The 25097-nt window shown below is 48.8% G+C and overlaps 11 protein-coding genes across 11 annotated transcripts; 4 read left to right on the top strand and 7 right to left on the bottom strand.

Annotated features, from left to right (window-relative positions):
- Nucleotides 1-434: 434 nt before the first annotated feature.
- Nucleotides 435-1460, top strand: N7517_005428 (putative short-chain dehydrogenase/reductase family protein; the record flags this gene model as incomplete). The annotated part of the gene is made up of 1 exon (XM_056723158.1): nt 435-1460. One exon carries the CDS (start codon nt 435-437, stop codon nt 1458-1460), a length of 1026 nt encoding a protein of 341 aa, XP_056579408.1.
- A 349-nt stretch (nt 1461-1809) lies between these two features.
- N7517_005427 (kinase-related protein) lies at nt 1810-2610 on the bottom strand (the record flags this gene model as incomplete). Its single annotated transcript, XM_056723157.1, has 2 exons — nt 1810-2486; nt 2571-2610. 2 exons carry the CDS (start codon nt 2608-2610, stop codon nt 1810-1812), a joined length of 717 nt encoding a protein of 238 aa, XP_056579407.1.
- Nucleotides 2611-3051: 441 nt separating this feature from the next.
- Nucleotides 3052-4416, bottom strand: N7517_005426 (uncharacterized protein; the record flags this gene model as incomplete). Its single annotated transcript, XM_056723156.1, has 2 exons — nt 3052-4315; nt 4406-4416. The coding sequence occupies 2 exons, from the start codon at nt 4414-4416 to the stop codon at nt 3052-3054; spliced, it is 1275 nt and encodes a 424-aa protein (XP_056579406.1).
- Nucleotides 4417-4981: 565 nt separating this feature from the next.
- On the top strand, nt 4982-6223 carry N7517_005425 (dihydrofolate synthase; the record flags this gene model as incomplete). Its single annotated transcript, XM_056723155.1, has 1 exon — nt 4982-6223. One exon carries the CDS (start codon nt 4982-4984, stop codon nt 6221-6223), a length of 1242 nt encoding a protein of 413 aa, XP_056579405.1.
- A 692-nt stretch (nt 6224-6915) lies between these two features.
- N7517_005424 (serine/threonine-protein kinase) lies at nt 6916-11334 on the top strand (the record flags this gene model as incomplete). Its single annotated transcript, XM_056723154.1, has 9 exons — nt 6916-7107; nt 7180-7314; nt 7372-7401; nt 7459-7523; nt 7574-8006; nt 8060-9793; nt 9853-10057; nt 10113-10563; nt 10623-11334. The coding sequence occupies 9 exons, from the start codon at nt 6916-6918 to the stop codon at nt 11332-11334; spliced, it is 3957 nt and encodes a 1318-aa protein (XP_056579404.1).
- A 769-nt stretch (nt 11335-12103) lies between these two features.
- N7517_005423 (ABC1 kinase family protein) lies at nt 12104-14162 on the top strand (the record flags this gene model as incomplete). Its single annotated transcript, XM_056723153.1, has 4 exons — nt 12104-12540; nt 12618-13222; nt 13282-13854; nt 13915-14162. The coding sequence occupies 4 exons, from the start codon at nt 12104-12106 to the stop codon at nt 14160-14162; spliced, it is 1863 nt and encodes a 620-aa protein (XP_056579403.1).
- Nucleotides 14163-14917: 755 nt separating this feature from the next.
- N7517_005422 (iron-sulfur cluster assembly scaffold protein) lies at nt 14918-15562 on the bottom strand (the record flags this gene model as incomplete). Its single annotated transcript, XM_056723152.1, has 2 exons — nt 14918-15063; nt 15115-15562. The coding sequence occupies 2 exons, from the start codon at nt 15560-15562 to the stop codon at nt 14918-14920; spliced, it is 594 nt and encodes a 197-aa protein (XP_056579402.1).
- Nucleotides 15563-16397: 835 nt separating this feature from the next.
- On the bottom strand, nt 16398-16951 carry N7517_005421 (uncharacterized protein; the record flags this gene model as incomplete). The annotated part of the gene is made up of 4 exons (XM_056723151.1): nt 16398-16427; nt 16490-16653; nt 16746-16801; nt 16866-16951. 4 exons carry the CDS (start codon nt 16949-16951, stop codon nt 16398-16400), a joined length of 336 nt encoding a protein of 111 aa, XP_056579401.1.
- Nucleotides 16952-17308: 357 nt separating this feature from the next.
- Nucleotides 17309-19207, bottom strand: N7517_005420 (serine hydrolase domain-containing protein; the record flags this gene model as incomplete). The annotated part of the gene is made up of 4 exons (XM_056723150.1): nt 17309-18116; nt 18174-18438; nt 18491-18601; nt 18655-19207. 4 exons carry the CDS (start codon nt 19205-19207, stop codon nt 17309-17311), a joined length of 1737 nt encoding a protein of 578 aa, XP_056579400.1.
- Nucleotides 19208-19549: 342 nt separating this feature from the next.
- On the bottom strand, nt 19550-21604 carry N7517_005419 (fungal specific transcription factor domain-containing protein; the record flags this gene model as incomplete). Its single annotated transcript, XM_056723149.1, has 5 exons — nt 19550-20211; nt 20271-20548; nt 20607-20828; nt 20887-21309; nt 21543-21604. 5 exons carry the CDS (start codon nt 21602-21604, stop codon nt 19550-19552), a joined length of 1647 nt encoding a protein of 548 aa, XP_056579399.1.
- A 1332-nt stretch (nt 21605-22936) lies between these two features.
- N7517_005418 (ANP1/MMN9/VAN1 family protein) lies at nt 22937-24357 on the bottom strand (the record flags this gene model as incomplete). The annotated part of the gene is made up of 4 exons (XM_056723148.1): nt 22937-23319; nt 23379-23429; nt 23500-24131; nt 24185-24357. The coding sequence occupies 4 exons, from the start codon at nt 24355-24357 to the stop codon at nt 22937-22939; spliced, it is 1239 nt and encodes a 412-aa protein (XP_056579398.1).
- Between the last annotated feature and the right edge of the window lie 740 nt (nt 24358-25097).

Here is a 25097-nt window from a genome sequence, read left to right as displayed (position 1 = left end):
AGATTGAGGAGTCAGGCAGGCGACCAGATTGTTTTCCCATTTGGGATAGGCTCGGAAGAAGCGGACTGCGGTGTTCGGCGCTAGCAAGAGAGGCGTAAGCTGGTGCACGAGCCCCCGACCACATTGTTTGCCCTTTTGGGAATGACCTGGATCTGATTTTACTGAGATGAAGCCGTGTCGATGATGAATGATGAGGATTGCGGTCTTTAGTCTCTCCGCGATGCTTTTTACACGATAATCCTTGTTCCAGGCTAATAATCTCCAGACGGTATTGACACGATGCCTTTTCCCAGGTAAGGCTATATATAAAGACAGCCTCTAATGCTCTCTAATCAAGAGCCATCCCACCAACCGCTCTCATTAATATCCCTACTGTTTGAGTCTCAACGTACAGCAAAGAGCCAAAGATAAACACGTCCATCATTATGGCATCAATGGCCCTTCTACCCTCCACGGCCTCACCGCTGCAGGCCTTTGTCAGGGCTCAATTCCTCACAAAACCAGTTCCGCCACCTCTGTCAACATGTCTCGCCGGACAGACGGTCATTATCACGGGAGCCAACACCGGTATCGGTCTCGCTGCGGTTGCTAGTCTTCTCAGATACCATGCCTCCCACATCGTTATGGCGTCGCGATCCGTAGAAAAGGGAGAAGCCGCCGCTGCTCCGCTCCGCAAACAGTACCCCAACGCTCAGATTGAAGTGAGGCAGCTTGACATGCTCTCTTACGAGTCCATCCAGGGCTTCGTCAAAACCTGTAGCAATTTGTCCCGAATCGACAAGGTCATCCTCAATGCAGGCGTGGCCATGGGCGATTTCGTCATCAACCAGACGACTGGCCACGAGGCGACTTTCCAGGTCAACTACCTGTCCACCGCGCTCCTGGCCATCCTCCTTCTCCCGGTTCTCAAGTCGAAACGACAAGCTCATGCCCCGGGAAGAATCACAATAGTCGCCTCTGGGATGGCACTTGTATCCCAGTTCGCCAACCGCGAGGCCAACCCTCTCATTCCGTCATTTGACGATCCAAAAGGCTGGGGAACTGCGGCCGCATTGGAGCGGTACGGTCTGACCAAGACACTGGTGCTGATGCTGGTTCAGAAGCTTAGCGAGAACGTGGATCCCAGTGAGGTCATTATCAACGCTATAGAACCGGGACTAGTCGGGGGCTCTGGCCTCCAGCAGCATGCCCCCGCGTACCTGCGGGCCATCTTCCGCTTTGTCCACGCAATTGCAGCGCGATCAACTGAGCAAGGCGCCTGGTCATACGTGGATGCAGTCGCGTTAAAGGGCCAAGAGAGCCACGGTGGTCTGGTGCTGAACTGGAAGATCCATCCGTTTCACCCCATGATGTATGAGCCAAGCGGCAAGAAGATCACGGAGAGGCTGTGGAAAGAAACAATGCAGGAGTTGGGCTTTTCCAACGTGCAGGGGATCATTGATTCTATGCGCAAAGCGTGATATGATCACTCGTTGTTGGAACCACCCATGAGGCCAGGACCTTGTAGACAGATAGTTCCCTCTTCCTTCTTTGTCTGCGCCTCCCTCCTAGTCTGCTCATTTTAGTTTTAATGCACCCATTCTTTATTTCCAAGAGATTTCTCATTGATTAGCATGTAGGCGTTCAGCAATTCCTTGGTGGCACTTTTTGATATCAATATCCGATCCTTGAAATATGAAAGCTACCATAGACTACTCCCACAAAGCTTCGCAAAGGGGATTCAGAAAGATTCAATATCATGATACTCATCAGCATAGTATTAACTGTACATCATAGGCCTTCGTCAAACTCAACGTATTGCCCAAACACTCATAACTTCTCCCAAACAGGATCAAAGATACTAGAAACAACCTCCTGCACCGGCAACCTGTGATCCACAATCTCCCTCCCATTAACCAAATCATTCTCTCGAGCTCTCTTATCCGCCTCATCCTCATCTTTTGCAATGCCCGCCTTAACATGCCTAACCACCAACCTCTTCCTCGCAATCTCAAAATCAACATCCACAAACCAAAGCTCATCCATCAACTTAGCAGCCGTCTTCCACGGCTCCCGATCCAAGCTTAGATAATTCCCTTCAAAAAACAACACCCTACAACTCGGCGGGATGGCAATATCCCCATCAACGGGATCCTTAATAGCATGGTCAAAGCTCGGCGCGTAAAGACTGACCGTGTGGGCCGTAAGCGGCTCCCGCAGAGCCCGCACAAGCTCGACGAACTTCTCGCCATCGAAAGTAAAAGCCGCGCCTCGTCGTGCTGCGGCGTGCACGGGGTCCGGCATGGCGGCCAGCTGTGCGCGTGTCAGGTGATACCCGTCCATTGGGAGGGCGATGGCTATCGGTGTTGGTTTTGTTGGGTTCTCTGAGGCATAGATTCTATTAATCCGTGCTGCCATCATCGTTGCTAGGCCTGTCTTGCCGGAGCCTGGGATGCCGCTGATGGCGATCATTAGGCGCGCGTCATCTGCTGTTGAGCAGAATTTTGCTGGTGGTTTGTCAGCGGTTTGGACATAATTGCGTTCGTGATGTATGACAGAAGGCGTCAAGTTTATGTCCTTGGTTTACTTACCCCAGGTCTTGTTGACCAGTCGGTCTACCTGGTGATCCATGGCTGGCTAGTGAAGTCACGTTGGAATCAAATGTGTAGGAAATATCCGAGGGAAAGAAAAACGTCTCAATTGGCTATCTTTGAGCGCAAAGGGTACGAGTTGAATGCAGACGATGTTTGACACAGAAATGTTGCCTTGAACTATGCTTATCTTCCTCACATATTGGCGGGGCTCTTCAAGTGGGGACTGCTGTCCTCCGAGATAATACGTCACTAGACTTTGGCAGGTACAGATCTACTTGAAAGGCTTGTTTTTTATCTTTATTCGACGGGACAAAATATGAGTATGTAAAATCACAAGACGGTCTCAAAAAGGACCTGTCAATGCCACAGAATTCGATTAGAAAACCTATGTAAAAATTTGCCGGAAGAAAAAAACGCCGTGGCCAATATCGCCAATATCAAATCTCATGTCATTCAGTATTAACCACCTGGGCTGTATTCAATTGTTGGTTCGAGAAATGCCCTCGGTGTCGGTGGAGTCCATGCTCGCATTGAGTCCACGGTCGAGAGTGCGTGCAAGGCCGGCTGCGGCCCACCAGTCGTCGGGAATATCCTCACGGCGGGCAAGTCGATCCAAGATAACCTGCATGTGGTGGAGGTCATCATTCTGGTGACGGTCGGAGAGGGAACTTTGGTGGTGCCCGTCAGAGAGAGCGAGAACGCTTGCAGGAATGATTGTAGGGATAGAAACGGGAGGATGGTTGCTCATAGTCGAATGCGGATCGGGATGACGTCGATCTGCCTGTCTCATGAATTCGTGGTAACTAGAGGAAGGGTCTTCATCATCAGAGGAAGAGAAGTCGCAAGGGTTGAATTGATCGGGAAAGGGGTCGAGTCCAAAATGAGCACGGGCAGCATCCGCCGCCAATGGCTGTGTCAAGTTGATAGAGCTCCGAGGACGAGGATTGCGCGAAATATCCGGTCCAGCGGCAGAAGTTGAGGTGAAAGAAGTATTAGTCGATGGAAGAGTCGCATCGGGTGTCATGGTTGAGAGTAAAGTCTCCCACGCATCGGTTTCTCGCTCTCCGTCTGGACTGGGACTGCGCTGGCGATCCCCAAGCCCGTCTACAACGGGGTCTCGGGCTGGTCGGGTCTGTGTGTTGTGGGGCCGGTGATCAAGTATCTCTGGTCGGGATTCGGTATTGGAAGGATGATCGCTGTTGTCTCTGTCACGCATAGGGGGGAGACGAAGGAGACGAACGCCGCCATCCAAAGGGGGTGAAGTAGCACTAGGGTGCCATGCGAGAGCGGGAGCGAAGTTGGCAGTCAATGAAGGACCGACATGAGAATTTCTGGGCTGAGCGTCCATGCGACCGAGAAGGTCGGTCAAGGCTTGATCACGATAATTCCTGAATCGCCGGTTGGCTGTCTCTGTCTGTCGGTCGGTCTGTCGGGGTGCACTCGCGGCACGCGACTGAGCCCAGTTGAGGGCCTCACGTTCGGCCTGTTCCAGGGTGACTGTACTCTCGCCAGTCCCATTTGGTGGTATGAAAGAGAAGCGCGGCACGCGTCTGGGTTCCACGGCGCCGCGTCGGAGCTCATCAATGATCTGTGAATGAAACGAAGCCAGGATATCGGAACGGCGGGCTCGGGAGCTACTGTGTCGCGACGGCCCTCGGCGAATGGACGAGCGTGCAGAAGCAGATGAGTCCTTGTCCAAAGCAGACTTGGATGTTTCGGACTTGGACGGCTCACGCCACATGCTGTATATCAACGTCAGAGTCAACATTGTATCGCGAAGCAGTGGCGCATGCGATAGCGTCGCGCGCCAACATAAGGGTGGTATGACTTACGGGATACCCATTTTGCTTTTTATTGTAGAAAGAAAGGGGGAAAAGCCCAACGGGTTTGAAAATGAAGGACAAGTAAAGACAAAAAAGGCGATTATGGAACTAGTAAAACGCGCCTTGCGATAACGGTGGGGATGGTTGATGGAGACGGGGGAGATTGGGTTTTTAGAGAAATGAATGCCTGAGGCTGGGGGGTGGCTAGAGTAGCTGGGTCACGTGCTCTATCCAGACATCTTTCGATACCATGTGTAATATCGTTTCAGGCAAGCTCTCCTACATAATTGATAGAAGGCCACTTTCTACAACTATATGGACTTACTGGTTAATGGATTTCATGAAACCCGCTACTTTATATAGTAAACTAGTTACAATATCCTAGTGCTAGAGGCATTAGCACACAACGGATCACGTGAGTCTGCTCCTCCGATCACGGTAAGCTCCAACCTAAAGATGAACTACAGCTTTGCTTTTCTTATTGACAATGGAGCTTTAAAGTTCCGAATCTGCTTGTCATTACCTGATCCTTTGGTCAATAATGACAATTGACCTCAAAATCCCCATCACGCTACAATCAGAGGAATGATCGAGTTAGGATTGACGCGGGTCGCGAGTCTGCTTCAGCGGACTCCGCTCTCATGGAAGGCCATTCACATTGCTGGAACCAACGGTAAAGGATCTATCAGTGCCTACCTTTCCCATTTGCTCTCCACCAGCGGAGTGCGCTGCGGCCGATTCACTTCCCCGCATTTAATTGATCGGTGGGACTGTATTACAATTGGCGAGAAAGTCGTCCAAGAATCCCTTTTCCGACAGATTGAAGATGAAGTCAAACTACGCGACCAAGCCCTAGGCATCGGTGCCTCCGAATTCGAGTTGTTGACCGCAACGGCGTTCGAGATATTCAACCATGAACAAGTCGAAGTTGGTGTGGTCGAGGTGGGCATGGGCGGGCGTCTAGATGCAACAAATATCCTGGATAATGTTCTTGTCTCTGTCATTACAAAAATAGGGATGGACCACCAGGCGTTCCTTGGATCAACGATTGAGGAGATTGCTCGTGAAAAGGCGGGCATCCTCAAGTCTGGAGTCCCTTGCGTGGTAGACAATACAAACAGTCAGGAAGTGGTTGAAACTGTGCGGGCTCATATTCAAGAACTGGGTATTGATTCCTTGTTTGTCTCTCCCGCAACGGTCTCTGAACAAATTCCGGCTCTTGCGCCTTACTTCCAGAAGCTTGACCTAGAGCCCCACCAACAAGAGAACATGTGCTGTGCGGTGTCTGCGCTTCGTCTTGCCCTTTCTCAACTACGACCTGAGATGGATGCATTCTCATTGCTTCCATATCTGTCCGATGTAACATGGCCGGGCCGTTTGCAAAGCATTGTCCTCCAACCTTTGATTGGTCGCGCAGAGCCTATCCTGCTTGATGGTGCTCATAACGCGCAATCTGCTGAAGTTCTCGGCAAGTACGTGGATCGCAAAATGCGTATTCAAGGGCAACCAGTGACTTGGGTTGTTGCCGCGTCAAGTGGAAAGGATCTGGCTGCAGTGTTTGGTTCCATTATCCGGCCCGGAGATCAAGTCGCCACTGCGGAGTTTGGACCCGTGGATGGGATGCCTTGGGTCCAACCAACTAATGCCAAAGAGCTCGCCTCTTCCATTCAGGCTATCCAAAATATTGGACAAGTCCACAGCTTTGAAGGACATTTACTCCCTGCCCTTCAGTGGGCTAGTGAGAAGGCTCAAGGAGGTCCTCTTGTCATTGCTGGTAGTTTGTACCTTGTTTCCGATGTGTTGCGCCTTCTCCGTGCCCAAAAATGATACCCTGTATAGATCGATTGAATTTCACCGATCTATATCGGCAAATAATAGACCCTTAGGACAACAAACAACAACAAACCATTTATTTCGTTTTCTACGTCTCCTTTTTTTGTGGTAAATTACAGGTATATATCAAGCCGTCGTATTCTTTTTGGTCAAATAACAAAAAGTCCATCAAACTGGGTATCGTAGGGCTGATCGGCGATTGTCCAGCACAGCCTGCATGATGCGGCGGGTGGAGCACGAAAGTTCAAAACAACCGCGATTTCTTTGCGAACAACCCCCTTCACGCTCTATTGTCGCCTTTATTAGATCGATATTCTTCAGATTACTGCATGTTATTTGTATCCATCTGGAGATATTGCATGCGCCTCGACTTGTCGTGGAAACAGCTCTCTAGGGCGTGAGAGCTGAAGTGTTGTAATGCCCGCTTGGTGAGACCCTCCCCACAACGTCCGCATGCAAGATGTCATTCATGGTGCTTGTTTGTACCTTAATAGAATCGGACGAATTGACAATTGTGACTGTTAGAACCTGTGGATATGACCTCTGAGACCGTTGCTATCAGCTCTTTCAAGGTTGCCTCCTTCCTCGGCTTTCACCCCACCCCTCCTCCACCTCGAACCACATCCTGAGACCGACAGCCAGCTCGAACAACTGCTAGGATACAATCGACCCTAGTCCGCAGCATTATGGTCGCTCGGTCCGGCGAAGGGAGTGAAGGGCAGCCTCGCCCTCTCACCCCCTCTTCGAGAACCCCCGGAACCCCGATAAAGCCTCGATTGGCACGAGTTGGAACGAGTCCGACGAAGCGAGAAGAGAAACCGAAGGAAGACAAAGTTTTGAAGTCATCGGCAAAAGATGTTGCGGAACTCAAGGACTATGTATGGATACGGTGCCCTGTTGCCCCGCAAAACATGGACTGGGCAGATGCTGACCTCGGGTGTTTATGGTAGCAATTGGGAGACTGCCTGGGCAAAGGCGCCTTCGGTTCCGTGTATCGTGCGTTGAATTGGAATACTGGGGAGACTGTCGCCGTCAAGCAAATCAAATTGACAGATCTTCCCAAGAGTGAATTGCGCGTTATCATGGTATGGGATACAATTGTTCTCGGCCTTCATCTGATGTGCTAACACGCGATGCAACAGCTTGAAATTGATCTTCTCAAAAATCTCGATGTGAGACACTCCGCCAAACTATAGCAACAAACCCCGTACTGATATAAATCCTTGCAGCACCCCAATATTGTCAAGTACCACGGATTTGTAAAATCCGTTGAAACTTTGAACATCATTCTCGAGTATGCTCCTCCTAGCTCAAGTCAATGGACATGGAATTGATGGTTTATAGATATTGCGAAAATGGCTCGTTGCATTCCATTGCGAAAAACTTTGGTCGTTTCCCTGAGAACCTTGTGGGATTATATATGTCCCAGGTTCTTCATGGTTTGCTCTACTTGCATGAACAGGGTGTTATTCACCGGGATATCAAGGGTGCAAATATTCTCACCACAAAGGAAGGACTCGTCAAGCTGGCAGATTTCGGCGTGGCGAGTCGAACCACGGGCTTGAGTGAATCAAGCGTGGTTGGTACGCCGTACTGGATGGCCCCCGAAGTAATCGAGCTTTCGGGAGCAACAACAGCTTCCGATATCTGGAGTTTGGGATGCACTGTCATCGAGCTACTCGAGGGCAAACCCCCTTATCATAACATGCAACCCATGCCAGCACTATTTCGTATCGTAAACGATGATCATCCTCCATTCTCACAGGGTGCCTCGCCGGTATGTCTTTATTGACCGTTCAGGCATATGCGTGTGATACTAACTCTATCTAGGCTGTGAAAGACTTCCTGATGCAATGTTTCCAGAAAGACCCCAACCTTCGAGTCTCAGCAAGAAAGTTGCTTAAACATCCGTGGATTGTTAATGCGCGCAGAACCGAATCTGTGATCCCTAAGAAGTCTACGGAATATGAAGAAGCCGTCAAAAGTGTCCAAGAATGGAACGAGGCTCTGCGGTCACCCGAAGCAGGGACTTCGAAGAAAAAGCAGAGGCCAGACCACCCCAGTACTTCAGGCCTGCCATCTACCCGAAATAATCCATTGGTTGATAGCCTGCCATCACCAACCGCCATCAAACCCACGGATCGCTTTCGCTCACCTGTGTTAGCAGGGGACGACAATTGGGACGATGACTTTGCTACTGCAATCTCTCCTAGCGCACTCAAGTTGCCGCATCTACGGCCACATGATAACTTCGGGGGCATGCTCTCTTCCGAGAGACTTAAAGCTTTTGCATCACTCGATGGGACTATACTCAGATCGGATGACAATTCCGATCCCTTTGAGGATAGCTCAGGATTGTCCGACGAAGATACTTTGCAGACCATCCGACCATATCCCATCAAACCTTCTGTGGCAGAGCCTTCCAAGCCTCAAAACCCTGCGCTCTCCCAGCCTGGATCCAATCCCCCCATTTCTGCATTGCAAAATGTCCCAATCCTCGCCCAAAATCCCATGCCGAGACGAGCTCGTCCGGCTCCTCGTCCGACCAATCTCTACAAAGAGAACTCTATCGATGATTATTCCGATCTCATTATGGCCAATGAGGATTCATTAGATCGGAAGTTGGGTGGTTATCAGGTACAGTCCGGCCAGAGTTTAATTTCTCTGTATGATTTTAACATTTTCCAGGACTTCGAGGATGATCCATCATCACCCATTCATGAAAATATAGGATACAGCCAATTGGATGCCGATTTTGGTAATCCTCATCCCCAGCTGCGCAAACAGCTTTCTGTGAAGCGCGACCGCTCTGCCATTGAGATCCAGAGGTTTGCTGAGAATGAAAATGATGAGGACTTCTCTGATATTCTTGGGGCCGACCAAGCTGCTTTAGATCAGGCAGAGAGCGACGATGGCTCGGATCAAAGTACATTGATGCTAAACTCGAAGCTGTCTAACTCATGGCTGGGAGACCAAGAAGACGAAGACGATCCCTTTGCGCAATTAGAAGAAGGCTTTGACGAGGTGGACCTGGAAGAAAATATCGCGCGTGATAAATACGCACGTCTTCGCAACCAAGTTGAGGGTCTTGTAGACTCCCTCAAGACATCCCAGGACGAGGAAGTTCTTGCAGAGATTTCTGAACAATTGTTCACGATTTTCTGTGATCTTCCAGAGACTAAAAACATCATCATCAGTGCTCACGGCATGCTGCCGATTCTTGAGATTCTGGATACTACTCGCCGACGTGATATTGTCTTCTGTCTGTTGAGGGTTGTCAACGCAATCATCTACGATGACTATGAGGTTCAGGAAAATCTTTGCTTTGTCGGTGGAATCCCTATCATCAACGAGTTTGCATCTAAGAAGTACCCACGCGAAATTCGACTCGAAGCTGCAGCATTCGTGCAGCAGATGTACCAGACTTCCACCCTGACTCTCCAGATGTTTGTCAGTGCTGGAGGTTTGAACGTCCTGGTCGAGTTCCTAGAGGACGATTATGAAGATGAACGCGAACTGGTGTTAATTGGCGTGAACGGGATCTGGAGTGTCTTTGAGTTGCAAGTAAGTATTTCGCCTTCATTGCACTTTGCGTCTCCTCGGATCTAACTATTCTTCTATAGGGCTCCACCCCCAAGAACGATTTCTGTAGAATCCTGTCTCGCAACTCCGTTCTTGATCCCTTGTCTCTTGTTCTAAGTCGTGCTCTCGATGAAGATGGGGAGTTGACAGAAGTTATTGAGGGTCGTATTGCAAATATCTTCTTTATATTCTCGCAGGCCGAGAATCATGTTAAGGAGATGGTTTCTGAACGAACAGTCTTGCACAGTAAGCATCATTTCTGCCAACTCTTGCAACGTTCTATGCTAACAATTGATTCAAGGAGTCCTGAAAGAACTGAGGCGAATGAGCCCAGTTCATCAAATCACGATGTTGAAATTCATCAAAAACCTGTCGATGCTTTCAACTACTCTAGATTCTCTCCAGAATTCCAACGCCATCGATGTCTTGACTGATCTGCTTCGATCAAACCTGAAAAAAGCACACTTCCGCGAGCTCTCGAACCAGATCCTCAACACCATCTACAACATGTGCCGCCTGAACAAGTCTCGGCAAGAAGACGCTGCACTGAACGGCATTGTACCGCTTCTGCAAAAGATCGTACTCACAGAGCGCCCACTGAAAGAGTTCGCCCTGCCAATTCTCTGCGACATGGCACAATCTGGAAAGGTTGGCCGTAGGGAGCTCTGGCGCAACAAGGGTCTAGGCTTTTACATCTCTTTGCTCTTGGATCCATATTGGCAAGTCACTGCTTTGGATGCTATTTTCACATGGTTTGTCTCCCGTTCCACAATCGTAGCTGGTCACAAAGCTGACAATGAACAAAATTTAGGCTGCAAGAAGAAACCGCCAAGGTTGAAGAGCACCTCTTGGATGGCATATTTGAGAGTGATACTTTTGAGGGCCCCATTACATTCACTGGTGCCATTGCGGAATGCTTGAAGCTTTCCAAGGCTAACGCATTCGAAAACACTCTCGAACCTCTGCAAAAGCTTCTTCGGCTCAGTCCTCATGTCGCATCCACATTTGCACGTCCTGATATCTTCCAAAGACTGAGGCAGAAGCTACATCACACCAAAGCCGCCGTCCGACTTAACCTTCTGCGCATAATAGCCAGTATTTGTGATTCAAACGAAGAGCAAGGGGGCTACTCGCAACCTATGGTCTGCTCGATTCTATTCGAAACATGGAGAACGACCCCGCAGTCCTTGTCAGAGATATGGCAGGCAAGCTGGTTCGATCCAGCGAGGCATATGGCGTCAGCAAACGCAGACCAACTGCCCGACGACAAAGCACATGCACCCCCCTCCAATTTTATTTTCGGCATCCTCTACCCCATCCACGCCCTCGTCGAGCCGCACCGGCCAGTCAAGGGGATATCTAGAAGGTCGGGAAACACCCCGGCACCCGCGGAACTCTCTCAGTGTTTCTTCTTTGGCTATGAGACCTGGCAGTCGAGATGGCAACAACCCGGCTCTTGGATCTGCCACCAATGGAAGCAGTGCGTCCGCTGCCAGGCCCAGATCTGCACGACCCCTCTCTAGTAGAATGACTCACGTTGAGCTGCTGCGTGAGGAAGATAACAAAACTCCAAGCTCGCTGAGTCGCCGGCCTTCAATCATTCCTCGTCGCCGCCGCCCAACACTCGCAGACCCTGAGTGGGCGTAATTTAATGTCCAAAATGGTCTACTGTGAAGTTATATGTTTGTGTTATTGCGTTTCCGATTCTCTACCTCATAAGTCTGTCTCATATACAGGTGACGGCGTTCTCAACTCTAAATGGTCTTTGGGGTGATGGTGCATGGTTTTCCTTTTTTGTAAAACCCCTTTGTTATTATGTGGGCACTGGTTGCTGCACATGGAGTCTATGCTTTTCTTTTTTTTTTTTGTCTGAATCAATAATTCCTTCTAATTTGCCTAAGTTACCTTGGTTCAAGCTCATACATATAAACAGTTCGAATTGTACAACATAGTATACCAGGCATTCTCAAAGGCATTGTATTTGTTAGCGGTTTAAGGCCAGCCCTTCATATACAGTCCTTGTCCCCTTTTCTTTCTCTATTTTATAAGACGAACTATGCTTTCGTGTCTTTCACTATTAGACCTAGTAAATCCCAACCCATTCAACCCTTGGCTATGACGTCTGTTATGGATCTATAGATTTTGAATCACGTGCCCGAAGCCGATTGGCGGCGAGAACCGTGAAAAATCTCTAGAATAATCATACGATGAATTGAGCCCAGAAACGCTTAGCCGTCTCATTCCCTATTTTACCTTGTTTTTTCTTTTCTGGCCGGTGGCCTTCGCTTCGGGATGAGCGCAGCGCTTCGCGTGCCACTGCGGGCATTCAAGATTGACCCGGTGATCGGGAAAACCTCCAAACCCTCGACATCTGGCTCCTCGTTTCTTCTGGCCTCGAACTCGCCGCTACGACAGTCGCCCTCTTCCGGTGTGATCAATACTTCATCATGGGGTCGTTCAGCGTCTTCCAAGGGCTCAACTCTCGCCGCTTCACGCCGTTCCTTTTCTGTGAAGGCTCCGCTTCTCTTGTCTGCGGAGACTAAGAGCCAGCACAAGTCTGAAAACAAGTCCAATTTGAATGCATCACAGCGGAGTGCCATCAAATGGTTTCTCATTGGAAGTATCCTCGGTTTGGGCGCAGTGACGTTCTCTGATCAAGCGCAGCATGCGTTCCAGGCGGCGAAACGCAGTGGGCGTGTGGTTGGTACACTGGCTGTCTGTATCAATGAGTAAGTGATGTGCAGTGTCGGATCTTTTCTACATTGACCCTTGACCAAATTGCTAACACAACTTCGAATCTTCGCAGCTACCGTGTTACCCTGAAACAAGACGCTTCCTCCCCCGAAGAACACGACGCACTGCTTCGCGCATGCCACAAGCGATGCGCCGAGCGTACACTCCATGTTCTAGAAAAGAATGGCTCGATTTTCATCAAATTGGGCCAGCATCTCAGCAGCATGGGGTACCTGCTTCCCATCGAATGGACCTCGACCTTCATCCCGCTCCAGGACAGATGCCCCGTCTCGTCAATCGAGTCAATTGGCGAGCTATTCCGCAAGGACACAGGCCAGGATATGAACCAGTTGTTTGCATCTTTTGAATCTACGCCCATCGGTGCTGCATCGCTAGCACAGGTGCACATCGCTACGTTAAAGGAAACCGGACAATTGGTCGCTGTCAAAGTCCAGCATCCCGCGCTGGACGAATGGGTGCCGTTAGACTTGGCTTTGACTCGATTCACTTTCTCCATGCTTAAGCGTTTCTTCCCTGAATATGACCTGGAATGGCTGTCGAAGGAAATGGATTTCTCGCTGCCGCAAGAGCTGGACTTCCGCATGGAAGCCCAGAATGCTACTCATGCCAGCGAGTACTTCAAAAAACACTCCGATGCCCCACTGGTCATTCCCGAAGGTTCGCAATTCTGCCAATCAGGGACTTAGATGTATAACTTGAAGCTAACTCAACCCTAGTGATGTGGTCCCAAAAGCGTATCCTCGTGATGGAGTACATCGCAGGCCACCGCCCCGATGATCTGGAGTACCTGGACGCCAACAACATCGATCGCGACGAAGTCTCTGCCGCTCTCGCACACGTCTTCAATGAGATGGTCTTCGGCGACAACGCCCCACTCCACTGCGACCCTCACGGCGGCAATATCGCCATCCGCCCGAACCACACCCGGTCATACCCCAACTTCGACATCGTCCTCTATGACCACGGGCTCTACCGCAACATTGACCGCGACTTACGCCGCAACTACGCCAAGCTGTGGCTAGCCGTTATCGACGCGGACGTGCCGCGGATGCGCGAGTTCGCACACAAGGTCGCCGGCGTCACGGACGAGCAGTTCCCGCTCTTTGCCAGTGCCATTACCGGTAGAGACTACAGCGTGCTCACGAAGAAAAGCGTCGTTTCTTCGCGGACGGCTGAAGAGAAAAAGGAGATATCCGGCGCGTTGGGTGAAGGCATGCTGCAACAACTGGTTGTCTTGCTAGGCCAGGTTCCGCGGATTATTCTTCTCATCTTGAAGACCAATGACCTCAGTATGTATTCCATCTCGAATCCTCGATTCTTTTGGGTATCTCCGACTAACTCTCCCCCAGCTCGTAGCCTAGACGAAAACCTCCACACACGCCAGGGCCCAATGCGCTCTTTCCTCATCCTCGCGCGGTATGCCACGCGCACTGTCTTTGAAGAGCAGTTGGAGCTCATTAAGGAGTCTGGCGGTGTCTTCCGCAACTTCTTCCGTTTCTTGTATGCCTACGCGAGCTACCTTCGCGTTGAGGTCAAGTTGACTGTTTATGAAACTATGCTGTCCTTGAAGACTCGCTTCGGCCTCCGGAGCGGTTAGATAGTGTATTTTTTTTTGGGTGGCTTGCCCTTGGTGCACTGGTTTGTTTTTCCATTATATCCCTTGTTTTTTTTCTCAGCTCATTGGCACGGATTGTCCTAAATAGTCTGTCTGTGCATCAGCGACGGCGTTCTGTATCTCTTTTCACATATGGCCACTTCGTCTCGACTGGATTGTTGAGAGTATGGGTTGTTCTATGTTTTCCGGCTTCGTTCTCAAAGATCCAGTGTGGTCCTGTACAGATAGATAGATTGTTGATAGATCATAAATCATAGACTGCTTCTGATATCACTCTTTCTACTTTTTACAAAAGGGTAACTGTTCTGGTTTCACTGTTTCATTGGAAACTATCAAGGCGCTGCTTTTTAGAAAATGGTGTTGAGAGTATCGATCAAGGATCCCAGATACCGAGGCGCCGTCGCAGAAAAAAAAAGAAAAGGAAAAACGTATCAGAAAGTGAGAAGAAAAAGGGAATATGTACATCAAACAAATGGGCAATTTGTTCGTTTTCATCTCATCCATCGTCATCCCTTGGCGCGCATTTTCAGCAGCACCAAGTACAACAAATCCCAAATCCACCCGTTCTTGTCGATGTTTCCGACAAGAACAAGTATCCTTGATCAAATGATTGTGTATTAAGACAACCTCGGAAATAATAAAAAACGCAGATTTCGTCAAACGAAACGAGTGAGTTGCGTCATACAGATAGAGAGTCCATCTGGCAAGCTCACACAGTCAAAGCAATGAGAAATAAATTAAACAGTAGCAGCAGTCTCAACCTTGACGTCAGGAATGACGCCGCCCGTCCCAGACAGATCTGTGGTACGGGTGTTGGGGTTCTTGGTGTAGTAGTTCGCAATCGCAGATTTGATAGCATCCTCGGCAAGCATAGAGCAGTGCACTAGATATATGTTAGCATATGATCAAATCAAATCAATCACAGAAGACATACGCTTGACAGGAGGGAGACACAACTCCTTCGCCACATCGGTGTTCTTAACCTTGCCAGCCTCATCGAGGGTCATACCGCGAACGAGCTCGGTAAGATAACTGGAAGAAGCGATAGCACTACCACAGCCGAAAGTCTTGAAGACGACATCGTCGATACGGCCGGAATCCTTGTTCACGCGGATCTGCAACTTCATGACATCGCCACAGGCGGGCGCACCGACGAGACCAGTGCCAACGTCCTGGTCACCCTTCTGCATGGAACCGACATTTCGGGGGTTGTTGTAGTGATCAAGGACCTTCTCGTGGTATCCTCTGCGCTGTTGAGCTGGGGCGGGAGCAGCACGGCGGATGGCGGGTTGAGCGGACTGCAGGCCGGTGAGGGGAGAAAGGGCGCTGCGAGTTGCGACAGACCCGACGCGGGGGACAACGGTGACGAGGCGCTTGAACATTGTGAATTATAATGAGTATTTGATGGGGTATTGATTTTCACGGATGATATGTGTTGAAGGCGAAAAAAAGATGGATCTGATAGGGAGTGGAAGTGATGAATTCATAAATAATCTGATCGGACCTTAGATAAGCACGCTAGGCCTAATGGGGTACTCTCTTTGGCCGGATCCGCCGGTCGTCGGAGATGACAAAGATGACGTTCACTTTTATCTCTTGTCTTCCTTCAATTGTGATACTTGAATGATGCGCCAAATGGGAAAAGTTGGGGTATTATATCTCTGTGCCAGTGAGAGTGCGTGCTGGTGATATCAGTTCTCAGGGGTGGCGACCCCTGTGCACCACTCAAGTTCTCCGCGGTGGACTCGCCCGGTCACTGTCTTGTTTTCCGCCTCTTCGATAGCCAATTGTTTGGCAATGATATCAAATAGTGGAGAGAATAACCATGGCGATCTATTATCAATTTGATGTTATGTGTTCCATTCGAATACCATATATGCTTATCGCCCTATTCTACTACATTCTTCTACCCTATTCCCGCGGAGTTAGCGGAGACGAAGCCAGAGTATAGTTCCTCTCGGCTTATTCTAATCGGGATATCATATCCATACCCGAATATTAGACAAAAGAACTAAGCTAACCGTATCTATCCTTTCCCGGCATTGCTTACGTTTTCTCAACCAAGCTAGTATATCCTTACAAGTAGAACAGAACTACTTGGCAAAACTAAAAGGCTAGATGCAGTGCAACCTCACTGAGCAGTCGCTTTCATTCAATATATCAAACGACAAACCTCAAGCCCCAGACCCAATGCAAAGATAAAACTAAATATGCAACCTACAAAGCCAGACGAACAGCAGACTTAAACTAAGTCAGGAGACAGGTTAGCAATGGGCAGGAAAAAACCGCCCTCCTCTTGTGTAACATACCGGGATAATCTGAGCCTTCTCCATATCCCACACACCAGCAGTGACATAGATATCCTTGTTAAGAAGCTCAAGCACCTCAGCTTCATTCTCTGCAACAGCAAGCATCATGCTTCCCTTGAAGGAGGGGGTCTCGCCATCGGCGGGGTGGGCATTGAGCATTGCGCCTAGACAAAAAACAATCCACGTCAGTACTTGAAACCCTTCCATGGCACTACATCGACAAAAGATAACACAAAGATAAAAGTGAGTCACATACCACCGGCAACAAAATTGCCAGCCGCAACGTGCGGCATAACGCCCTCGAGGTGCTTACTGACCAAATTAGCAAGACTCATCCATATCGCACGTGTATTCCAGATGATAGGGAAAGACTCACGGCCGAACCTCAAGACGCTTCGCCTGCGCACCGGGCTTATCGGGCAGGATGCAGAGGAACTCTTTCTTAGCAGGTGCGGAAGACATATTGCGGGATTGGAATATTGATTTTCTAGTATGGGAGGTTTGGATTGAAGCCGAGGGGGAGAACAAATGTGGCGGGACACGGAGGAGCGGTCGCCGCGCGTGGGGGAAAGCGGGGGCTTTGTTGAGGACGCGGGTGAGACGGAATGGCATCGTGAAATGGAATGTATTGGATTGTTGATTTGGGGGTTATACAAAGGTATGTATGCGCCTATAATTGGTATATACCGAGTTTTTCCCTAGGGACTTTCCTATTTGAGCCGCTTTTATGAGCTTAGGCCCCTGAAGTAGATGCACCGAATGGGTCACGTGCATATTTATATTCGTCCAGTTTTTGTTACACAAACATTCTCTCTCTTGCTAGTTCTTTCTCAGTGAGACTTGCAAAGCTGGAATCTCAACACTGACAGCCTGACCACTCTGATTCAAAGAAAAGATGAACTCGTCCAAACCACGACCTCCATATTGGAGTCTATCAAGGTCTAGCCAGGACACACAAGTCGGAGTGTCATTATCCGCCAGCTCAGTCATATCCTGAAAGACCGCTCTAAAAGCCTGTCTAGAACCAGAGCCAAAGTCTTGAACCAGTTGTACAGGATACAATCGAATACTCAGATCCGCCGGTTTCGCAATACCCATGATCCCAGCGAGTGTTGCACGAAAGTCGGTGCCATTACTAACAAACTCCTGGATATACAAACCAGGCAAACTGTCGTATTCAACAGCAATAGATGAATTAAGGTCGGGCGCCTTGTATGCGCCCCCAAAATCCTCGGCTGCCTGCTCGATAGCCGTTTTCATCAATGCCCCTAACACGACATCACCGATGATATCCGCGTGCGCGTTGAGATCTGCCGGGGCCTCGTTGTCAGCCGAGAGAATGGCAAAGCCGACACCGAAGTCCGGGACCAAGCCGAGGTATGAGCTGTAGAGGCTCTCGTCGTTGCCTTCGTTGCTGAGAACCGTGTAGATGTCTACCATGGATGTGTCGGGGTATGAGCCGGCGCTGTATATCACCCATGGGGATCCGATGGAGTTGGATGGGTTGGAGGTGTGAGAGACTGGCTTGAACCAGCGATTTGTTTGGGGTTTGCCGAGGAGAGTTGAGTTTAGGATTGCTTGGCCGGCTGTTGCGAGATCTTTAATGCTAGAGAAAAGAGATTTTGATCTGGAGTGGATGCGCTGTTAGATTGATGATTGATGTGTGGAAAGAATATGGACTTACGCTTTGTCGCTTTCGTGGCGTGCTAACCATCCACTGGCTTCTTTACTCACGGGAATAATTCCTGCAGTGGTTTTTTCTGGCGCAAAGATTGAGGTTTCAGTCATGCCTAGGACGTCAAAGATGTCGTGTTGGAGGACTTTGCTGAATGGCTTGCCTGTGCGCTTTTCAACTATGTAGCCAAGAAGCTGGAATGCCATGTTGGAATAGCTGGGGGTTCCCCCAGCTGGAGCTACGCGAGTTTTGTTGGCCATGTGACGAATGAAATCTATGAAGAGATTAGTATGCATAGATAGTAGGCACAGACTTGAAAACAATACCGCTGCTATCACACCTAGAACCATTATCACAGCAACGCATGTGGATAGCCTGGCGTGGAGGTAGTCCTGCCTCGACAGGACCTGTTTGCAAAGTCACATCCTTCGAGCAATCTGTTCATGAATTAGTTTTGATCATCAACCATATTCCTGTTCGGTGTACTTACAGTCCCTTGCAATTCCAGACATATGACTCGCAAGTTGACCGACAGTAACATCATCCCACATTACATGTCCAATCATCTCTTGTCTTGTAGCATCAACCAACTCAGGGAGGTATTTGGTAACAGGGTCGTCAAAGACCTGGTCTCCATCTCCAATGAGAAGAAGACTCCACACAGTGAAGACCTCAGTGAGACCACCAATACGATAAATGCTGTCTTTGTCCACGACGTAAGATCCTACTGAAGACTGGTTCAATGTAGGGGCTGTGTGGTGATATTGCCAGAAGAAGGGCTCGTCTTCGACATTCCCGGTGTCGGACGAGAACAGGGCGATGCTAAAGGTAGTGTTTGGCGAGATATCCCCATGAGCACCAGTATTTTTTGTGACTAGTGTGTCAAACTCCTGCGTGAGATTTTGCAGGGCATTTGCAATGATTTTGTCATTTGTATCGAGAAAGAACGGAGGAAATGCAGGGCCGAGGAGTGGACATGGAGTGAAAGACAGAGCCGAAGCAAAGAGCAAAAGGAATACTGAAGCGTGGGAGATTGAGGTCATTTCGAAAGAATCACAATTGATTTGGTTTTGGTTTTGGATTCTTGCTTCCTCCATATCTCTTTTATATCCAAGATCGGGTCGGTGATGCTGAAGATCTTGGCGGGTTGTATAGATCGGCTCGGCGATACGTAGAGGCATTAGATCATCGCACCTTATACAATCCTAGCACTGCTGCATGCTCACTTTATTTCTCGCATTGGGGCCTTTGTTCATGTCTTTTCGGCATCTGTTTGATCTTTTCAATTTTGACCATCATTTTGCCTTCAAGCTGGAGGGTATGATACGAAGAGAGAGAAGATTTATAAGGAGTTAGGCTGGTAAAATGAGATGTTGAATCCATAATCATACCCAGTCACGCATAATCTGCTCAAAGGAAGACGCAGAGAGAAAATCATGGGGGATTTGTAAGTCCTCCGTCGAAGATGAAAATGAATCCACAAGAGGGATATCAAGATGCTCCGCAGCCTCTGCAGCCTCCATAAACCCGTCAAAGTGTGTCGGCTCCAAACATGACGTGTGCTGAAATTCTTCAAGGCTCTCCTCGCCGTGAGCATCATCTTCTTGTCTATTATGTCCCCCGAGCCAGTTCTCGATTTGAACTATACGGTTCCTAAAGTTGAAGAAAATATCTCGAGTGCCGTTTTTATCTACGTCAGAAGTAGACAATGCTTCAATCCTCGATCTCAATTTTGAAAGAGTATCTAGGAAGGCAGCAATTTGATTTGGCTTGGATGCTGCCACGGTGTGTCGATAGGCAACTAGCAAGGCAAATGCTATTTGTACCCATTGCGTATTGTTGAATCCGACTTCCCCGTTGTGCGGAAGTCGAATGTACAGATTGAGGATCGAACTGGCTGAGATATACGCCGATAATGACATTTCCTCTCTCCAGGAGTTGCAGTCAAAAGGTGATTGGGGCTCTTGGTTGGTCATATTGAGAGCTAGTTGGTATAGGCCAAGCCCTGTCGCGTGATATTGTATCGCAAGAAGAGCTTCATTTACAGCTGTAAGTTAGTGTCAAATCTCTTTTATAAAGTGAGCCCGGTGTTCTGTTGGGACTTACAGCTTTCGGTGATGTCGAAGGGTAGATGACGGTAGAATGCCTCCAGATCTGACTTTAGATTGGCGATATAGAGCTCTGACCCCGATCCAGGCGTTTCCAAGTCAAGTCCATGCTTTGCAGATAGATGGTCGACTTTTTCTGCAATAAATTGGAGCTGTGTCACATAACTGATGTATTTGTCGTGAGGATACTCGTTGGCTTCGTGGATAGCCTTGCAACACTCTTCCTGGTACGGATAACGCAGAATAGTAGATTTCTTTTGCACAAGCATCGCAATCCTAAGGCGAGGTAACTTTCAGTCACTATCCAATAATCCCGGATGGTATAGCAACTCACGATGACGATAAATAATAACAGCCCAAGACAGCCCTCTGCTCGTTGCTTCCCCAAGAAGGCCGACTGAACGTCTGATTCTGCAAATTATATTGCAGCCCAAAGCGCAACTCTGTCTTCCACGTCCGTGTTTGTGGCGGACGGTCCAACCGCAGATCTATCATGAGGCTTATAGCCAATTGGAGGAATTGAGTATAACGGTGTGGCCGTGAGTGATAATGCGACCTGCCATATGTTGTCAGATGCGATCACGATATCAACGTATTGATAGGCTGGCATTTACCATGCGAGGAACACCAACAGTCCTTGTAGCAACTCAAAGGAGATTTCCCCACCGATGACCATGCGTGATGCGACGACTTTCTTGACTTCATCCCCTAGAGCCCGTTGCAGTGGCATGTTCTCGTAGGAAGCTGATGCAAGGATTGCTAAGCATAGGAATGGCTTCTCCTGGCGGAGCTGCTCGACAGAGACATCAGGGGGCACAACCACAAATGGGAAGTGTGGGGTCAGTTTGGTCTTGAATGCGCTTAGGTACTTTTCGGCGGTCTCGATGTCAAGTAAGTCTCGGCTGATGATATCTTCAAGCGCAGCATCGCCATCAGCTAATGATGTGCTACGCGTGCTCGTGTTGTTATCATTTTCTTCTAAACCAGCACGCCCGGCTTTAAGTTCATTGATTTTTGACTCGAGAGCCGCGATCTTACTAGGTTATGGGTTAGATGTGAATAAACCATATCATCGTCATAAAAAGCCTGCTCACCGGTCCTTTTGGAAGCCATTAAACCGACGACCAGTTTGGCGATATAGACACTCTTTTCCCAAACGGCAGCATCTGCATAGTTTAGATAAGCTCCAGTCTTCTTCCACAGAGAGTTTGTTCTATCCAGATTCCTACCGGTTACACGCGGCGATGTCGGTATCCCGGACACATCGCACCTTGGAATCCGCACAACTCTGGCATGTTTTAGATACGGGAGGCATCGTGTGGTCTGCTTCATCTGAGAAAGTGAAACTAGGGCCGGTTATAGTGGTGATCCTGTAGATCCTATGCTGGGTCAACAAAGCTTGGGCCCAACGATGCACCTCCGTCTTAAGAAAAGACAGCGACAATATTAGGCGGATTGGAGGCGCCTTGGTACAAAAAAGGTTGTTTAGTAGTGACGATATCCTCTCATCTTTTGGATCTCAGTCTTGCTAAAGTCAGGCAAAAGCAAGATGGTTGAGATGATTACGTTGCGTTTGGGATGTTTTGGCCCCATTTCTTACAAGGTATCCAGCTGGTTTTGCTTGAAAATGTTCCACATTATCTCCATGTTCCTTGGGAATTTTGAAGCTAACAGAATACAAAAGGGCTATACGTGAGAGCATTCAATAAGAAATTATCCCGTGTCGCAAAACAGACCGCTGAATATTCGATACAGCTCTAAAGAATATGTTTCGAGTTTGCCAAAGAAACATGAGCTTCAACTAGCCTAGGGGCTGAGGTCGGTGCTAGGAGACCTTCATTAAACTACTCGTTAGTGTTACTAGAGCATACGGCTTGTGCTTTTTGCAGGAATCGAAATCGTGCAATTGATTATATACATGAAACTCGGCAGTTATGCCAGTGCAGCGCGGATATATGCCTTGCTTCCTCTGCAATAAATCTAGACCCATCACACAACATCTGGATTTCAACTGAGTTGGCCTGATATCTGCCTCTCATCTCAAAAAAAAAAATTCAAGGACGCCACCTCAGCATATGACATAACGAAAAAAATATGAAGATAAAAGAACAACTTGGAGGTGACCTGCATAGCAGAATCAGAATCAAATTTGGAAACAAGAAAACACATGACAGTAAACGGTCCGGTTCTCGGTCCCTAATGTAGGTATGCGCAACGGATGATCGAGATTGAATCACTCGAGTGTACATGGGATATACACACATCCCCACAACTCGGGATGTGTGCCCCAGACACAAATTCGGTATACCGAGGCCTGGGGAACTGGCGAACTCTATAGACCTGTGACCCGCCAAACAACATTTTCCCCCGTAGCGCCAAGGTAACAAATACACACACTCCCTAGAACGCGGCACGAAGATACTGTATTAGGGAAGTCATTAGGCTTTCCGTCGCGAAACATCCATCCAAAAAGAGAAGAAAAAATTGGAAAAGAAAATGGGCCAGGGAAGAAGTGAAATCCGCCGTGGTTAAAGGCTTCGGATAATGATCGGGAAGGCAACACACGGGCGGCAATGGATAATGGTGGATGTTTGAGGACGGGGTGGGATCAAAGATCAACTTGATCCCAAGCGAGATTTCGGGCGGACGGAATGCAGGCGGAAACTAGAACGCTTTACGGTCTCCAAGGTTACCAGGCTTCTCGTCGGTATCAATGTGCCATACCACGTAGTTGGGCAGTCCGACCACCTGGTAGCCAGCTCGCTTGGCCATGCGGGCGAAACCTTCAGTCTCGGCTTGGTTCTCGAAGGCGTATGCGGGGAAGTTAATTCCGGAGCGGTGCACATCGGCCTTGACAAGGATATTGACACCACCAATTCCGTCAAGCTCCACCTCATCATCCTTGTTGTTTCGCCAGTCGCCCATGCTGACCAGGTAGGTGCGGCCGGTGTCGTACTCTTTGTAGCCTTCGGCCAGGACGGTGTCGGTAGGTAGAGACGCGCGCAGGCGGCGGCCCTTGTCGGATTCGATCCATGAGTTGTAGTCAACTAGGAGTCAAGATGTCAGCGATCTGCATAGCACACATAATGTCAGTGGGTATACATACAGCGACCCTCGATATCGTGGCCATCCTGGTTGTAACGGTGGAACCAAATGTCTAAATATAAAAAATCACTTGTCAGCTAGCTGTTCGACCTGCGACCCAAATTCCAATCAAAATCACATACTTGGCACGAGGATGTCTTTATCGTGGGCCATAAAGTCCTCCAGGATACGCTCGGGGCAGTCGGTAATGTCCACGTCCCGCCAGTACACCCAGGAGTGATCGGCCTTCAGAGCCGAGTAGAGAAGGTAGTTCCGGGCACGGGCAATAGCCTTGCGTCGTGGACCCTGTGCGGCGAACGAGTGTCGCTCCTCCACGGTCATCTCAACGTCGGCACCGAAATCCTTCTGAATAACGGTTGCACTGCGGAAACGAACTTTCTCCTCGGCATGGTTCTGGATGCGATCGAGTTCGGAGGCGAGGTTTGCGAGGGTGTCGTCCTTGCAGTCACCGACGAGGAAGGCCAGATCGATCAAATCGTGTGGGTAAGACAGTTTGTAAAGGAGGTCGAAGTATTTCGCCAGGTAGGGAGCGGCGTCACGAAGAGGAGTGAGGATGAGTACGCGTTCGTGGTTTAGAGCGGCCTTGGAGGTAGACTTGATCGGGTTCAGGTTGAGATCGACGATGGAGGTGGAGTTGACTTCGTAAGGTTCGTGGCGGTTGAAGAGGACGGGGGTCTGGGCGTGTGCACTCCATTCGACCATCTCGTTGATGGACATCTCCATGGGTGACTTGCTAGAACCATAGCAGTAGAAGCTGTTGACGTCGAGTCAGTATGGTTTCCGGATGGATTGTGTGTTTCGGCTCACCTTTGCATTTCTGATGCAGACCTGCTTACACCGCGCCACATGAGGATGAGTAGACCCGTTAAGGCTATGGACACCAAGAAGCGAGTCCGTGTTAATAAAACGATGATTGCCCTCCATGGCGGCAATCTGGCCTTGGCCGATTTCCAATTAACACCGCCCTTTGGCAACAACATGATGAAAGTAAATGTGTAGAATTTCAGGGGCGCTCCCGTCTCAAACACTCGTAAACCCCCCGAACGAATGTGGCGAAGGAGGATCGAGAAGGATGAAGTGAAGGGTTGATAGGGAGAAAATAGGATCGGGAACGGGGGAAATGCGATTGCTTGCCAAGAACGGCTAATATCAGTCAAGACAACTACATTTCTACATTTCTACAAAACTTCTTAGTAGAATGTTATGATTAAACAGTTATTAAGTCTATTTTACTATCTAGTTTACTAGATTAATTAAACATATCAGGTTATTCACTTTGACAGTCCCCCTAATACACGTTGCCGAGACCTTTTTCTTTATTTTTATTTATAGCCATGATCGTCTAGAACCCTATGAACTTAGGGGCTAATTAGATTGACATGAATAATCACTAGTTATATCGTCTCTGTCAACTACATGTACTAAATGTGTTGTACATTCTACTCCATACTCTGTACTCTGTCTTAGTTTTGCTGCAGGGATTGCGTATACACATACAGTACTTTGATCTTATTTTGTCTTAAATTTCAGCCTTTCTCTCATTTTAATCTGCCAAGTTGTAATTCTACGGATTTCCCCCTATTTTTTTTTTCTTTTTTTTCCTTCTAGAATTCCATTTCAAATCAAATGAAAAGTACGGAGTACGGGGTAAAAAGCAAATTGAAAATGACAGTGAAATCTCCAACACGAGGTTAAAGTGAGACATGGCCTGGACCCAACC

Source organism: Penicillium concentricum (assembly GCF_028827145.1).
Source record: "Penicillium concentricum strain IBT 3081 chromosome Unknown utg000002l_segment0_segment0, whole genome shotgun sequence".
In the NCBI taxonomy this organism is placed as follows: Eukaryota; Fungi; Ascomycota; class Eurotiomycetes; order Eurotiales; family Aspergillaceae; genus Penicillium; species Penicillium concentricum.
Note: the sequence above shows the minus strand (reverse complement) of the source record. Positions and strands in the feature narration are given on the sequence as shown.